This window comes from Balaenoptera ricei, chromosome 6, assembly GCF_028023285.1.
Source record: "Balaenoptera ricei isolate mBalRic1 chromosome 6, mBalRic1.hap2, whole genome shotgun sequence".
Classification (NCBI taxonomy): domain Eukaryota; kingdom Metazoa; phylum Chordata; class Mammalia; order Artiodactyla; family Balaenopteridae; genus Balaenoptera; species Balaenoptera ricei.
This window is the reverse complement of record NC_082644.1, coordinates 110,447,729-110,462,637: the sequence shown is the minus strand read 5'-3', so window position 1 is coordinate 110,462,637 and position 14,909 is coordinate 110,447,729. Positions and strand designations below refer to the sequence as shown.

Sequence of the window (14,909 nt, the reverse complement as noted above, 5' to 3'; positions counted from 1 at the left end):
GCGCCTGCGTGCCGCCGCTGCGCATGCGCAGACGTTACGTGGCCCACGGCAGTCGGAAGGGGAGTTCAAGGAGACGTGGGTGCCGCGGCAGCGGGCACCTCCTCGGGGTCGGGGCTACAGCCATCATGCCCGGGATAGTGGAGCTGCCCACTCTGGAGGACCTGAAAGTGCAGGAGGTGAGGCTCGTCCGGAGGATAGGCAAGCGGGGCACAGGGCTACAGCTTCCCGGGCCTGGGCCCAGCCCTGCTTGCATTCCGCGGACCCTGGGCCCCGGATCCCCCATCCCCACCCCATGCCCCCAACACTTACACAGGTTGACCCTCGGACGCCTCCTCGTCAGCTCGGGGAGACCCATCCCTCAGTAGCTCGAGAACTCTCCTCCCCTTCCCCGCAGCAACCTGCGTCTCCTTTACGTGAATAATAGTACTTTTTATTAAGCACCAACCAGGGTCACTTTACTTACTTCATGTCACTTAATACTCAAACCTCCTTGCGAAGTGAGTGTACAACCCCGGGTGCTCCAGTCGAGGGAGAGAGGCAGTCAGTCACCTGAAAGTAGCATCGTCGGTGCAGAGTGCATTGGAGTGGAGCTAGGAAGCCGCAGAAAAAGGAGATGATATTGGAGAGTGAATTTGCTAACAACCTGGGAAAGTGTTTGGTAATAGGACATTTAAAGCATTCATTTATTCAAGACTCTCATTTGAATAATTACCATATGCACATACACTGGAAAATGAGAGAGATAATCCCTGTCCTCATAGAGTTTATAATCTAATAGGGAGACAGAAACATAAAGAGGGAATTACAGTACAGTGTAGTTAGCGCTATGAGAAGTGAAGACCGATAATACTAATTACAGCAAACATGATGAGGCCTTTTCTAGATGTCAGGCAGGATGCTAATTACAGACATTAATTCATAGGGTCCTTCCAGCAACACTGTAAGGAAGGGTATAATTGATCTCACCATGTTATAGATAAGGAAACAGGTCCTGAGAGAAGTGATTTGCCCAGGGACACACGGTAGAGCTGGAATGTGAACCCAGGTTTGATTTTAAAACCCATGCTTTTAAACTACCATATTACGGGCAAAAGCTCAAAAGAGCGAGAAGGCTTAGCAGAACCTTTTGTATTTTGCTTTTTGACATGACTCTTTTGTTGGTGGAAAGCAACAGTTGCTGAGCCGGGAGAGGTACCTTGGGCTGAGGCAGGGCTGGAAGCGACTTTCACAAGGCCAGACTGAGCAGTTTGGACTTCATCCTGTAAATGAGGTGGTGGGGAGAGGTGGAAGATTTTCAGGCAAAAAAGTGCCAGGACAGGACTGGATAATGAGGCTACACTGGAGGAGAGGGAGGGGAAGATGAAAAATTACATACCAAAAATTATATCCCAGGCCCTGTGTTAAGTGTTTTACCTGCATTATTTCACTTCATCTTATATGCCTGTGAGAATGGCAACTATTATTATATTATTTTAATTATTATAATAAAGTGACGTGTACTAAAAGTTGGGGGTGGGGACGTGTGGGTACTGCCAACAGTCAGTTTGTTTCTTGCCGGACTGTAAAGCTGGGTTGAGACTTTGAGTTGCTGTATTTTTCATTGGCACTTTAATTTGATTCAACAGTCATCTGAGGTTCTGCTTCTTGCACGTGTTCTATTTCTGGAATAAATTTGCCTTTAGAATTCACACAGTTGAATTGAGAAACAGATAATTACATAAATAGCTAAAATACAAAACAAAGTATGATTAAATGCTACAGAAGAGGGGCAGACATGGTTTAAGAAAAGAGGGTAGGATTTGAAGTTGTATCTAAATTCTAGGCCTAACTATTCGGTTACCTCGATGAGTCACTTTTCCCATTTGCAGACACAGTTATTTTATTTGTAAGATGAAGTGATTCCAGCTGTATAATTCTCTGAGGCTATGAAGGGAACAGAGAAAGCACTTCTTGGGTATAATGTAAGACTTGGCTAAATGTCATTTGAAGAATGGCATTTACAGGCAGAGATGGAGAGAAGAACTTCCTAAACAAGGCAGGATCTGAGCAAAAGTAAGCAGGTGAGGCCCAAAATGGGTTCCGGGAACAGTGAGTTCAGTGTCCTAGAGGACAGACAGTACCTTTTTAAAGTCTGGTGGGTGAGAAGCCCGGAAGGATAGTTGGAATCCGAAGGGTTTGAATACTTAAGTAGAAACTTAGGCCTTATTCTGCTGTTAAGCCTGAATCCTTCAAGGGTTTTGTTGCTAATTTGTTTTAATAACAGAGTAAAATAAGAATTGTCTTTTAGGACAGCAGCTCTGTGAAGAATGGTTGGAAGAGAGGAATAAGAAAAGCAGGAAACCAATAACTGAGGAAGATATTATTGACCCCAGCATGATTGGTGACTGTGCTTACAGAGAGGAAATAACGCACTTATCTAGAATTGATCCAACTTAGCAATGACTTAGATATCAGAGGCAGGAAAGGTTGAGGAATCGGTGTCAGATTTGCAACTTGACACAACTGGGGAAGCCAGAAGGAGTGGGTTTGAGAAGCAAGTTAAACCCATTTTGGACCTCATTGACCTTGGAGTTATGACACATGCCTATGGAAAAATAGTCAGAAGCTTTGGGCAGGAAATTCCTTGTACACATTAACGATTTTGAGTAAAAATGGCCAATATTTATGATGTGCTTCTATGTGCTAGGCACTGTTCTTCATATTTTTAATGTGTGTTCACCCTGACAACAGTTCTATCAACTAATACTATCATCCTCCACTTTACATAAATTAAGCAAAATACAAAACCTAGTATAAATTAAGTACTACCAAAAAAAAAAGGTACAGATCTGGTTTAAGGAAGAGAGAACAGGACTAGAAGATTGCTTGTAGATTGTGGGACTTTTTCTGCCTCTGTTTCCGCACCTGCAGACCATCTAAACCTGCTGTGCAGTGAGGCTGTTATGAGGACAGATGAGGAAGGGCATTGAAATTCTGTGTTCTTTGAGACAAAGGGAGCTGAATGAATCTGAGAGGGTATTCACAGTAAGCAGCTGTGAAAGGATGTGGCTTCTGTTGGAACTTGTCAGTATTAGTGAAGAAGCAGGTGAGGGGTGGCGGTGACATCTGAAGTTCTTTGCCTCCTCAGTGATGCAATGGGAAGAGGCCTGATTGGAGGTCACAGTTTCTGGTGCTAGTTCTGCACTTGCCACTGACTTGCTGTGCCATCTTGAGCACATTGCTCCTTTTCCTTAGGAAATAAATTCAGTGAGTGGTTCTCACCCTTGATTTCCCTGTGACAGGGCATGTTTTATGTGCTCAACAACATGGGCATAACCTAGATTGAGATGAGACCTCTACCTTTGTGGGGAAGTAAAGCAAAGAAAGCCATAGGCTTTTGGGGGCGTGATAGCTGTGAAGGCATTGGAGTAATTAAATCAGCCATTTAAAGATGTTTAAAGACATTTGACAAGGAAATAAATGTAGCTAACTTAATTTTTTAAATATATTAAGCTTTAAGTAACTTTTTTTTTTTTTTTTTATGGCTGTGCTGGGTCTTCGTTTCTGTGCGAGGACTTTCTCCAGTTGCAGCGAGCGGGGGCCACTCTTCATCGCGGTGCGCGGGCCTCTCACTGTCACGGCCTCTCTTGTTGCGGAGCACAGGCTCCAGACGCGCAGGCTCAGTAATTGTGGCTCACAGGCCCAGTTGCTCCGCGGCATGTGGGATCTTCCCAGACCAGGGCTCGAACCCGTGTCCCCTGCATTGGCAGGCAGATTCTCAACCACTGCGCCACCAGGGAAGCCCAAATATATTAAGCTTTAAAAAAAGTTTGCGTCTTGATTTTTCAGTCGCCCAGCTCTTTACAGGTAATATAGCAAGCAAACGTGTACCGCTCAATTAACCTAAGTAAACTATTATCAAAAACTGGAATACAAAATTTTACAGATTTTTAAATGAACATATTAGAACTGTCATGGCAAATTTCACTTACATCCTAAATTTACCTTTGCTTTGATAATTAGAACAGTTGTAATATTAGTAGTCATAGTCATAACTTTATTCTTCTCTTCCTATAGTGTGTAGGTGAATTGTCTCCTCATCTTTCCTTGCCTTTTATCTTATTAAAAATATTAATAATTTAACCTAGGCTGTGTGAAATCCCTAAAATATGAAATTATAAAATTTTTATTATTATAAAAATAATAATTATAAAATTATTCTCATGTAAAAATTCTTAGTAAATATTTGCATATCAAATCCAGTGGTATCTTAAGGCATAATGCACTAGGACAAACTAGATTTTATTCTAGGTACAATGGGTCAGTTTTAGAAAATCTGTTAATGCTCTACATTACATTTATAGATTAATGAAAAAGAAACCTGAAAATTTCATTCTTTCCTGGTGGAGGAAACAACAGTGCAACAAAGCCATTTATGGTTAGAAAGAAACTTCCCTAATGAGGAACATCTAAACAAGTATATCCCAGACACCAACAACCAATATCATACCAAACTACTTTAAAGTTTAGAACAAGGCAAGGATGCCTACTGCCATTGCTGTTTGTCTGTATCATTCTGGAAGTTTTGGTCAGAGCATTAAGATAGGAAAAGAGAAGAAGAAGGAAAAAAAGATATAAGTATCAGAGAGGAAGGGAGGCAGTTTTTATTTGTAAATGGAAGCTTTTCTCTTAATCCTCTTGAGTTTCCTATTAGAACTGACAAGAGTTCAGTAGACTATGGCTACAGAGAAGATACAGTGTAAAAACAAGCAGTAACCAACTTGAAAATCTAAGGGAAAAATGTCCCATTTAGATAGTATCCAAAATGTGAGAATACTGAGGAATAAACAAGAAATATGCAAGTTTCCTGTATGAAGGAAACTGTAATTTTAACCAAAGAAAGTGAGAATGAGCTAAATAAATGGAGAGACATACTGTGTTCCGGATGAGAAGGCATCATTCATGTATTCTTAACTCTCTTGTAACTGTTACATCCCCTGCTGCTGGCACAGAGTGAGTGCTTGACAGCTGCTTGTGCTGGGGCGCTGTTTTGGGTGCTGGGGCGCTGTTTTGGGTGCTTGGTGGACCATGGTAAACATCACCTTAATTAGTTTAACTTAGGGAGAATGGACATCTTTACAGTAGTCGACCTCTGTTGAAAACAAAATCCCTACCCTCTTGGAGCTTACGTTCCAGTGGTCACAGATAGAGTGACCACTGGTGCTAGCTTATCTAAGATGATTAGGGAAAGACTCTGAGATAAAATGTGAGTAGAGACCCAATATTGTAACAGTGCCCTTTCCTTTCTAATTTGTTATATAACTAGACTTAGTACAGTTCCAATGGAAATTATTGGAGGAAGGGTGTTCATCTGTAAGAATAGCCAGAACAGTTTTGAAAAGGATGAATAGTGAGGAGGATGGTCTTCCCAGACAACGAACAGTAATTAAAACATTGTGGTATTGGCACAGGAAGAGGTGGTACAGAAAAGAGGCTAGCAGGACCCCTGCTGCAGCAGCTGCTAGACAGGCTCTGGGCTGTACCGTGAGCTGGCCGTAGCTACACTGTGCTTCTCAACATGTGCCGGGGTGCAAGTGAGTGAGACTGACACAGTTGTAGGGATGGCTGCCTTGGATATACTCTATAATTTTAAAAAATTCACAGATTTAGTACTTTATTATTAATGATAACTTGCTGAACTAGATGCTCTTACGGATCCCTTCCAGTCTCTAATCTTCTGTGATTCTGTCATCTTCTGGGAATCTTATATATCCTCCCACTGTCACTTTTCTTCCTGCAGAGGAGACTCGTCCGTGCTCCTCAGGGTTGCTTCCTCCCCGTACATCCCAGAAGCCTCCATCTTCCTTCAGAGCTCCACTTTCTCTCTCATAAAGATCTAAGGATTCCATTAGGGCTGCCATTTCCTTATGTCTAAAATGGGGATGGTAATATCAGCCTGATGAGATTATTACGAAGGTGTGGAAAATCATACATGTGAAAGAGCTCTGTGATCTCTGAAGCACCATAGATCGTAAGGGATTATTACAGAGTCCCCTGTCTTTAGTTTTCTTGGCAAAGTCAGAACGGGGCTACCTTCCTGTTCCCTCTATCTTGACCAGCATGAGGTGAGGTTAAGGAAGTGGTGTCCTGGTACAAATCTGGTCCTTCTCCTCTGTTCCTCTCCCCAGGTGAAAGTCAGTTCTTCTGTGCTGAAAGCTGCGGCCCATCACTACGGAGCTCAGTGCGACAAGCCCAACAAGGAGTTCATGCTCTGCCGGTGGGAAGAGAAGGACCCGAGGCGGTGTTTAGAGGAAAGCAAGCTTGTCAACCAGTGTGCCCTGGACTTCTTTAGGTAAGATCTTTTCACGTCAGTGCCCACTGGTTGCAACATCAAGGTATATGTATCTCCGTGAACATCCAGCTAATTAAATGGAAGGATAATTTTATTAATTTTAGTAGGGAATGGAAGGCTTTGCAATCACATAGACCAAAGTAGAGCACACAGTAAATGAGAGTTATTTTTGTTCTTTGTTTTTATTATTTGGCACATTCTTTTTTTTTTTTTTTTTTGAAGTATAGTTGATTTACAGTGTTGTGTTGGGACTTCCCTGGCGGTCCAGGGGTTAAGACTCCACGCTTCCAATGCAGGGGGCATGGGTTCCATCCCTGGTCGGGAAGCTAAGATCCCACGTGCCATGTGGCCTAAATAAATAAGTTAATTAAATTAAATTACAATGTGTTAATTTCTGCTGTACAGCAAAGTGATTCAGTTATACATATATATATTCTTTTTCATACTCTTTTCCATTATGGTTTATCACAGGATATTGAATATAGTTCCCTGTGCTATACAGTAGGACCTTGTTGTTTATACATTCTATATATAATAGTTTGCATCTGCTAATCCCAAACTCCCAATCTTTCCCTCCCCCATCCTGCTTGGCAACTACAAGTCGGTTCTGTATATCTGTGAGTCTGTTTCTATTTTGTAGATAAGCTCATTTGTGTCATATTTTAGATTCCACATATAAGTGATATCATATGGTATTTGTCTTTCTCTTTCTGACTTGCTCAGTATGATAATCTCTAGGTCCATCCATGTAGCTGCAAATGGCATTAGTTTATTCTTTTTTATGGCTGAGTACTGTTCCATTGTGTGTATGTATGTGTGTGTGTGTGTGTATAGACCACATCTTCTTTATTCATTCTTCTGTCAATGGACATTTAGGTCACTTCCATGTCTTGGCTATTGTAAATAGTGGCAAGTTCTTTAATTTCCATGAACCCCAACTTCCAAATTGTAGAGTAATACCTATCATAAGATTGTTGTGAGAAATTTGAAAAGGCACATAAAAACAGCTTAGCACAGGGCTTGCTTGTGGCATTTACTAGATTGTTATCATTATCATTACTACAGAACACACAGTTATGATGGAAAGGAAAGGTGTTCAGAGTCAAGTGTTTAGGTAGGCCACTATACTTGATATAAGTAAAAAAAATCCAAATTATAATTGTAGAAAAATGTTTTAACCATATTAGTCAGAACTCTATTAAAAAGGACAGAAACTCAACTCAAAGGGAATTGGCTCATGTCACTGTAAAGTCCAGAAATAAGACTGGCATCAGGCAGGACTGGATTCAAGGGCTTAAATAATTTCACACCTACTTGGTATCTTTTTGCTTCACCTCTTATCCCCCACCCCCAGCTTCTTAGTCCTGCTTTCTCTGTCAAATTCATTTTCAAAGAGACCCTCTCCTTGCTGTAGCAGCAATGGCCACCAGCCAGTCCAAGCTGCTGTGCTCCTTGCTTAGCCGACCCAGACAAAGAGTGCCACCCAGTAGCATGAGCAGTGGTCCCTGGACTGAGTCTCATTGGCCTGGCTGGTCAACTTCATGTGCATGTCTTTGAATCAGTTGTGTTTCAGGAGATAAAATGCTGTGAGTGGTCAGGCCTAAAGTGGGAAGGAGACTTAGATTCATCTGAATCACATTGCTGAGCGATAGGGAGGGGTTGTTCCCCAAAGGAAAATCTGAAGGATGTTCCAGAAGAATAGAGAATGACTGCTGGCTAGGCAAAACCCACAGATGTCCCTTACAATGACGCTAGAGGAAAAAAAATTCCTTCGCACAATAGCTGCTTTCCTTCTTTCTTGCTTCTGCTGTCTTTGTTCACATGCAGAGATATTTTTGTGCTTAAAGTCATAGTGTGTGTACATTTGAAAATTCATTTTTTCACTTGCAACTATTGGAAACATTCTTTCAAGTTGCTCTGTCTTCATGATCATCATTTTTCATGGCTGTGTAATATTCTATCAGTAGATAAACCAGCCATAATTTTGTTATTAAACATCATTATTGATTGTTTTGGATAAATCTGCAGTGATTACTTTTGTGTAGAGATCATTTTCATTTTTTAATTAATTCCTTGGCATAAATTTCCCAGCAGTGAGATTATTCTTTAAAAGGCTTTGAACACGATTTATGGCTCTTGAATTACAGTTGCCATTTCTTTTGAAGTTGGGTCAGTTTATGCTGTCCTCAGCCTATATCCAGGTATCCCTCTCCAGCATTGCATATTATTTAAATATTTGATAGGTACAAAATGGTGTTTTACTCTTGCTTGAATTTACATTGATTTGATTGCTAATAAGGTGGAATGTGTGTTCCTTTAAAATTTTTTTATTTTCTAAGAGAACTTTGGCAAAGTATTTTTCCTTTGACTCAGAGGGAGCACGTTTAAGTGGGAAATGTTTGGATTTCACAAGCTCCTGAGGTGCTGAAGTAGCTTGCTGTAAGCACTAGTAGATAATTGTCTATTAGTGTGGGTGCCAGGGTAACAGAGCCCAGAACATAGACCTAAGTACCAGAGTGATGGCTTGCAGCCCTTCTTCCGCTGCAGCATATTGGAGGGAGTCCAAAACTCCAACTGGACACGGTTGCTCACCACCGTAGCGATTCTTAAGTCGAGGCTAGGGGGGTGCGGTTTTGTGTACCGTAGAAATGCAGGTCGTTGAGGCTAGAGGTAACCCAGAAAGGCTCCCGAGGCTTTGACATTCCTTCTTCCTTCCTCTTAACACATCCCATCACCCCCAAGGCTATACTCAAAATACCTGCAAAGGTATAAGAAACTGGTGCCCCTTGGTTGCCTCCCAAGAGGGGAACCGAGCAGGAATGGAAGCCAGTTTTTCTTTATGTATTTCCTTCGGCCACCTCCGAGGTTCTTCCCGAGACGTGTTAAATACTATTCCTGTGTTGAGTGTAGCTAGATTCTTGGAGTGTGACAAGCAAATACTTCATTATTATTCCACGTGGGGAAGGAGGTGCTCCACGCTTCTTCCACTGCCTCAAATACGGCTTTTACATAAAATAACAGTATTTTATTCTCGTCTGACTTTGCATTTATTTGATTACTAGCAAAGTTGAATGGTGAGAGAAGGGGAATTTTGCAAAATAATGGAGGCTTATCCCTTTTATACACAAAAGTTAGTTTTTCTTCAGCCATTTCTGGTGACCACAAAATGAATTATAGGCTATGTTGCTTCTTAACAGAGAGCAAATATAATTTAACTTTCTTCTTCTTTTTTTTTAAACAGTTTTTTTTTTTTTTTAATTTTTTATTTATTTATTTTTGGCTGTGTTGGGTCTTCATTTCTGTGCGAGGGCTTTCTCTAGTTGTGGCAAGTGGGGGCCACTCTTCATCGTGGTGCGTGGGCCTCTCACTATCGTGGCCTCTCTTGTTGCGGAGCACAGGCTCCAGACGTGCAGGCTCAGTAGTTGTGGCTCATGGGCCTAGTTGCTCTGCGGAATGTTGGATCTTCCCAGACCAGGGCTCGAATCTGTGTCTCCTGCATTAGCAGGCAGATTCTCAACCACTGCACCACCAGGGAAGCCCTTAACTTTCTTCCTAATGACAAGGATTAATCTCTGTTTTTGTTCAGTGCATGAATAGAATGAAGTCTTTTGAGCTTTGGAGGCGTGTAGGGCAGGTTGCCTCTACACTGATTGACCCCAGGATCAGAAGATCCTTGTTAGTTTGTGAATTTGCTTTTTATAGTCTCTCTCCTCCTTTGTCAATGTCTGTTACCTCTGACTTCTGTCAGCATGCCCATCTCTGAGTGTGCCTCCTCTTCGAAATTTGCCAAGTGGGTAGTCTTTAGATTGGATCTAAAAAGAATAAATAGGTCCCAAGTGAGGAGTTCTAAGTGAAATATATACCCCTTAGACCACAATCTTTTGGCATTTCTATTCATTTGTTTTTGCTACACAAAGAAATTAGGTCTTATTCCTCAGAAATCTTTTTTTACGTATTGTTTCTCAACCTGAGGCTCTCCAAGTTGTCCTGTAAGTGAGGTAAGAGTACTCCCGTACCTTTCAAAAAGCAAGGCTGTGTGTATGAGGTCTGCACCAAATTTTCCCCCACTTTTTTGTTTTTCATGGTTTTGCAGAGAGCTGCCCCTAATCAAGCCCTCTTTTCCAGGCAGATAAAGCAGCACTGTTCGGAGCCTTTTACAGAATACTGGACCTGCATCGATTACTCCGGCTTGCAGTTATTTCGTCGGTGTCGCAAACAGCAGGCGAAGTTTGACGAGTGTGTGTTGGACAAACTGGGCTGGGTGCGACCCGACCTGGGGGAGCTGTCAAAGGTAACACAGTTTCCTGCTGCTCTCCCTCTCTTTCCCTCTCTCTCTCTCTCTCTCTCTCTCTCTCTCTCTCTCTAAGGGTGGGGAAAGGCAGGGGGTGGTCCGGAATGGGTCTTCTTTGAGTACGGATCTGATGTGAGAAATCCAGACTGACCAGTCAGCTTAATTAGGGAGCGGTTATACACAGTCCAGAGGGAGTTTATTTAATAGAAGTGTTCCTTTAAATAGCTCGCCCAGCGTGTGCAGATTTGTTTTTGATTAATTAGCTAACTGAAGAACAGAAGGGAGTAGATGAGGATAAACAAAATGTTAGGGGCACCGTCAGTTGAAAACATTGAGGTTATTGTGGGGAAATAGGTTTGAGGTTATGCCAGATTTTTCGGGAACATACCTGAGATTTAAAAAAAAAAAAAAAAAGTAATGCCTGTAGTTTAAAAAGCTTGTTTTTCTGATCTTTCTCCCATATTTCCTGTCTCAGTTGTGACACCACCATCTGTTGAACCCTCAGAGGGAGAAACCTGAACGTCTTTTTTCTTCACTTTGCGCTCTTTCCTCCTTTATCCAGTCCTCGATTCCTGTGGCGTCTCCTGGAATATTGTTTTGAATCCTCTCACTGTCCCCACTTCCTGGACAGGAGTTCTTAGTTGGGCTACATGAATTTCTGGGAGGGGAGGCTGGATCACTATAGGCATGATCTGTGTGGAAAATAAGTCAAATATCACTTTCCTTTAAAAAAAAAAAAAACTTTTCAAGGGGACTCCTATTTGCTTGCAAAACAAAGCACCCCCTCCATATCCTGACATGCACGGCCCTTTGTGATCTGACCCATCCCCGCTTCTTAAGCAGTGTCACCCTCCGTTCCCTGTGGGAAGCATAGGTAGCAAGGCATGGAGGGAAGAACTCTGGTTTGCACGGAGACTGAGAGTGGATTTGAATCTTAGTTTCATGACTTAATTGCTATGGGTCCTTGAGCAAATTTCTTAACATTTCCTATCCTACCACATTTATAAGATGGGACCAGTATTAATCCCTGTTTTTCTGTGAGGATTAAGCTAAGGGGCCTGTGTGAATCCCCAGCATAGTACCTGGCACATAGGTCCACAGTTAATGTTCTTTCCCTTCCCTTTGTGTGTGGCATCTGTGGATAGTTGGGTCTTAAGCTTGTTGCCATAAGTAGAGGAATGGTTAAGCAATTTTTTTTTTTTTTTTTTTTTGTATCTGGCATATCTTTACTTCGGATACCTTCTTTGCTGCAGCAAACAAATTATTTTATTTATTTTTATTTTAAAAAAATTTTTATTGAAATATAGTTGATTTACAATGTTGTGTTAGTTTCAGGTGTACAGTAAAGTGATTCAGAGATATATATATATGTGTATATATATACGTATATGTATATATTCTTTTTTTTTTTTACATTCACTTCATTATAGGTTATTACAAGATATTGAGTATAGTTCCTTGTGCTATACAGTAGGTCCTTGTTGGTTATTTATTTTATATATATAGTAGTGTGTATATTTTAATTCCAAATGAACAAATTATTTTAAATAGTTGATAATTCTAAGTTGGAAAGTGGTGGAACTTTTACATAGAATAAAGAAAACTACCTTTTCTCATTTCTGTCTCACGAAAGGAGAATTTACAAATCATGTTAAGAAAGCATTTTTATTCCTGAATCTTTGTAATAACATTTTTAAAAACCTATAAACGGAAAAGGTACTGTTATCTGAACTCTTTTCAAAAGTGTATTTCTTTAAGAGGAGTATCAGCTTTAGTTATACTTAAGTTCAGTATTTGGTCTCTTTCTAAGAAAGGTCATAATTGGCTGGACAAAGCCTACATTTTAGCGTCATTCACTTGTGCATTCTGGTTCCACTGGCTTGCCTTTCCCTCCTGTTTGCCCCCAGTGAATTCATACTCACTCGTCCAGTCTCAGCTCAGGTGTCAGGTCTGTCTTTGAAGTTTCTGGCTTTCCTAGGCAGGATTGCTCTCTCTCACCCATAATTCCATTGTCCTGATAATATTAATATTGAAAATAACTAATGGAGCACCTGTTCCATACATGAGGCGCTTCATGTATATTACTCTAATAACCCTAGGAGCTACTACTAGCTCCGTTTTATAGATAGGAAATTGAAGGTTAAGTCAGCTGCCCAAGGTCATTTACCTAGTAATTAGTTTGACCTCATGCTTCTGCTCCTTTTCTATTTTGAGTGTGGTGCAGAAGAGGAAGTTGCTTTATTGTCCTTTCCCCAGTAATTTGTCCTTTAAAGGAGTCCTTTTACTTTTTCTAGATTTATTTCATAGACATCTTGAATTCCTTAAAGGAGCTTCACATGCCAGCTGGAGGCATTTGGAATACTCTGTCAAGCAGTAAGGAACCATTAGTGATCTCTAATTATAGCAGAGAGATGAGAAAACTGTCTTAAAAGCAAATAAAAAACTATTCTGGACTTGTAGTCAGAAGACTGGGGTTCCAGCTCCAACTCTGACATTTGCTGTGTCTTGATCTTAGACAAGCCAGCCATCTCTGCTCCTGTTCCATGAACTCGAGATAATTATGCCTCAGAGGGTGGTTATAATAAGAATTATGTGATTGTGTCCATGAAAGCTCTGTTCACAATAGATGGTGTTTGAATTTGTGCATCTGGGAAGATTGATCTGGTCACAGTATGTGGAGTGGCTTAGGAGGCCACCAGATAACAAGACTACTGATAACCATGGCCTTCTGTCTTTCTGCTTCTCTGGGCCTGTTTCCTCATCTTTAAAATGAGAACAATTTCTGCTGGGTTTCTGATGGAGACTTCTGTGGGTTTAAGTGGGTGTAAAGCGCCGTCCTCCTCTCTCCCCGGGACCCCAGTTCCGAGCTTCACCCTCACCTGGCCCGTTGGCTCAGCCCCCCAGTCTAGCATCTGCTCCTTCCGGCCTGGCCTGCAGACGCGAGTAAGTTACTTCCCTGCTCCAGTGGCACCTGTTGCCGTTGGGTTAAAATTCAAGCATCTTTGCATGTCGTCGTTCATCACCTGGCTCCCGTGTCTCAGTGTCGAGCGTTAGGTGAGAGCACGGGCTTTGGAGCAGGCAGATCTGACTTCAGGTCCATCCACCGTTAGCTGGGCGGCCCCAGTGAACCTGCAGGTTGACCTCCGAGGAGTGTGAGAGTGAACTGGAATAAGGCGCTTGGCGTCACTTCTAACAGCAGGACGTGCTTGCTTAGGGGCTGCCTCTCCCTCCGCTCCGCGCGCAGCCTGTGCTCGGCCGCCCCAAGGCCGTGCCCCTCTGTCTCCGTGTGTACTGTTGGTTTACTTGGAAGGTCTTTTCCTCTCTAATCTTCCTGGTGGCTCCTGCTCATCCTTCCAGATGAAAGTAAATGTTGCCCCCTCGGCAACAGGCCGAGGACGAGTGGCCGTGCGGAGGCCTTGCTCTCCTAGCGCTCGTTTGTCTCTCGGTCACCGTGACCCGCCTAGGAAGGCCTGGGTGCTTTTCCGGGCTGACTCCTTCACTGAGGACAGTGTGGATCTTGCTCTCTTCCGTATCCGTATCTTCCATGTGGAATGACACAAAGTAGGCCTTCTTCGATGCTTATTCAGGGCTAAGTGTGATTTGCTAGGGCTTTATAGATGAGGAGTGGCTGAGGCAGCCAGAGCAGAGGGGAGACCCCAGGAGGTGTGTTCATGGTCACAGCTACTCCACCTGCCTCTCAGCTCTGCTTCTCCTCTTTTACCCGCTGCAGGTCACCAAAGTGAAAACAGATCGGCCTTTACCAGAGAATCCCTATGAGTCAAGAGCAAGGCCAGAGCCCAACCCTGAGATGGAAGGAGATCTGAAGCCCGCCAGACATGGCAGCCGCCTCTTTTTCTGGACCACGTGAAGGTGGGTCCGTGGCCCACACCCAGTCATGCACCCAGGCAGCGGGTGATGAAAACTCTCCTGTAGTTTCATCAACCGATAAGAGGGCTCTTTCCAGGATCACAAACATTAACAAAAACATTAATTTATGTGACTTGGCAGTTATTCTATACCATTTCCTGCCCATTAAAAATTTTAAAGGAAACAGTTGTATTTTATTATGTTTTATATAACCTTTTGGCCTTTAAAGATGACTTCCCCTTGCTTTTTCTTCTTGTGGTCCTGCCTGTTCCTTTCTCTTTGCTTCAAGTAGGCATTTGCCAGTGTGGCAGGGGAGCCGTGTGGGATCACGGACAAATGACTGTGTAAAGGAAAGGCTTTGTTACCTGAGACAGCGCCTCGGGGCCAGTCTGGGTTCACACATTTTGAAGTCTCAACTTT

General features: G+C 42.4%; 1 protein-coding gene across 1 annotated transcript; it reads left to right on the top strand.

The window, feature by feature from the left end:
* Nucleotides 1-24: 24 nt before the first annotated feature.
* On the top strand, nucleotides 25-14,673 carry NDUFA8 (NADH:ubiquinone oxidoreductase subunit A8). The gene is made up of 4 exons (XM_059926556.1): nucleotides 25-176; nucleotides 6,168-6,331; nucleotides 10,457-10,622; nucleotides 14,353-14,673. The coding sequence occupies exons 1-4, from the start codon at nucleotides 126-128 to the stop codon at nucleotides 14,488-14,490; spliced, it is 519 nt and encodes a 172-aa protein (XP_059782539.1). The 5' UTR covers nucleotides 25-125; the 3' UTR covers nucleotides 14,491-14,673.
* Nucleotides 14,674-14,909: the final 236 nt, after the last annotated feature.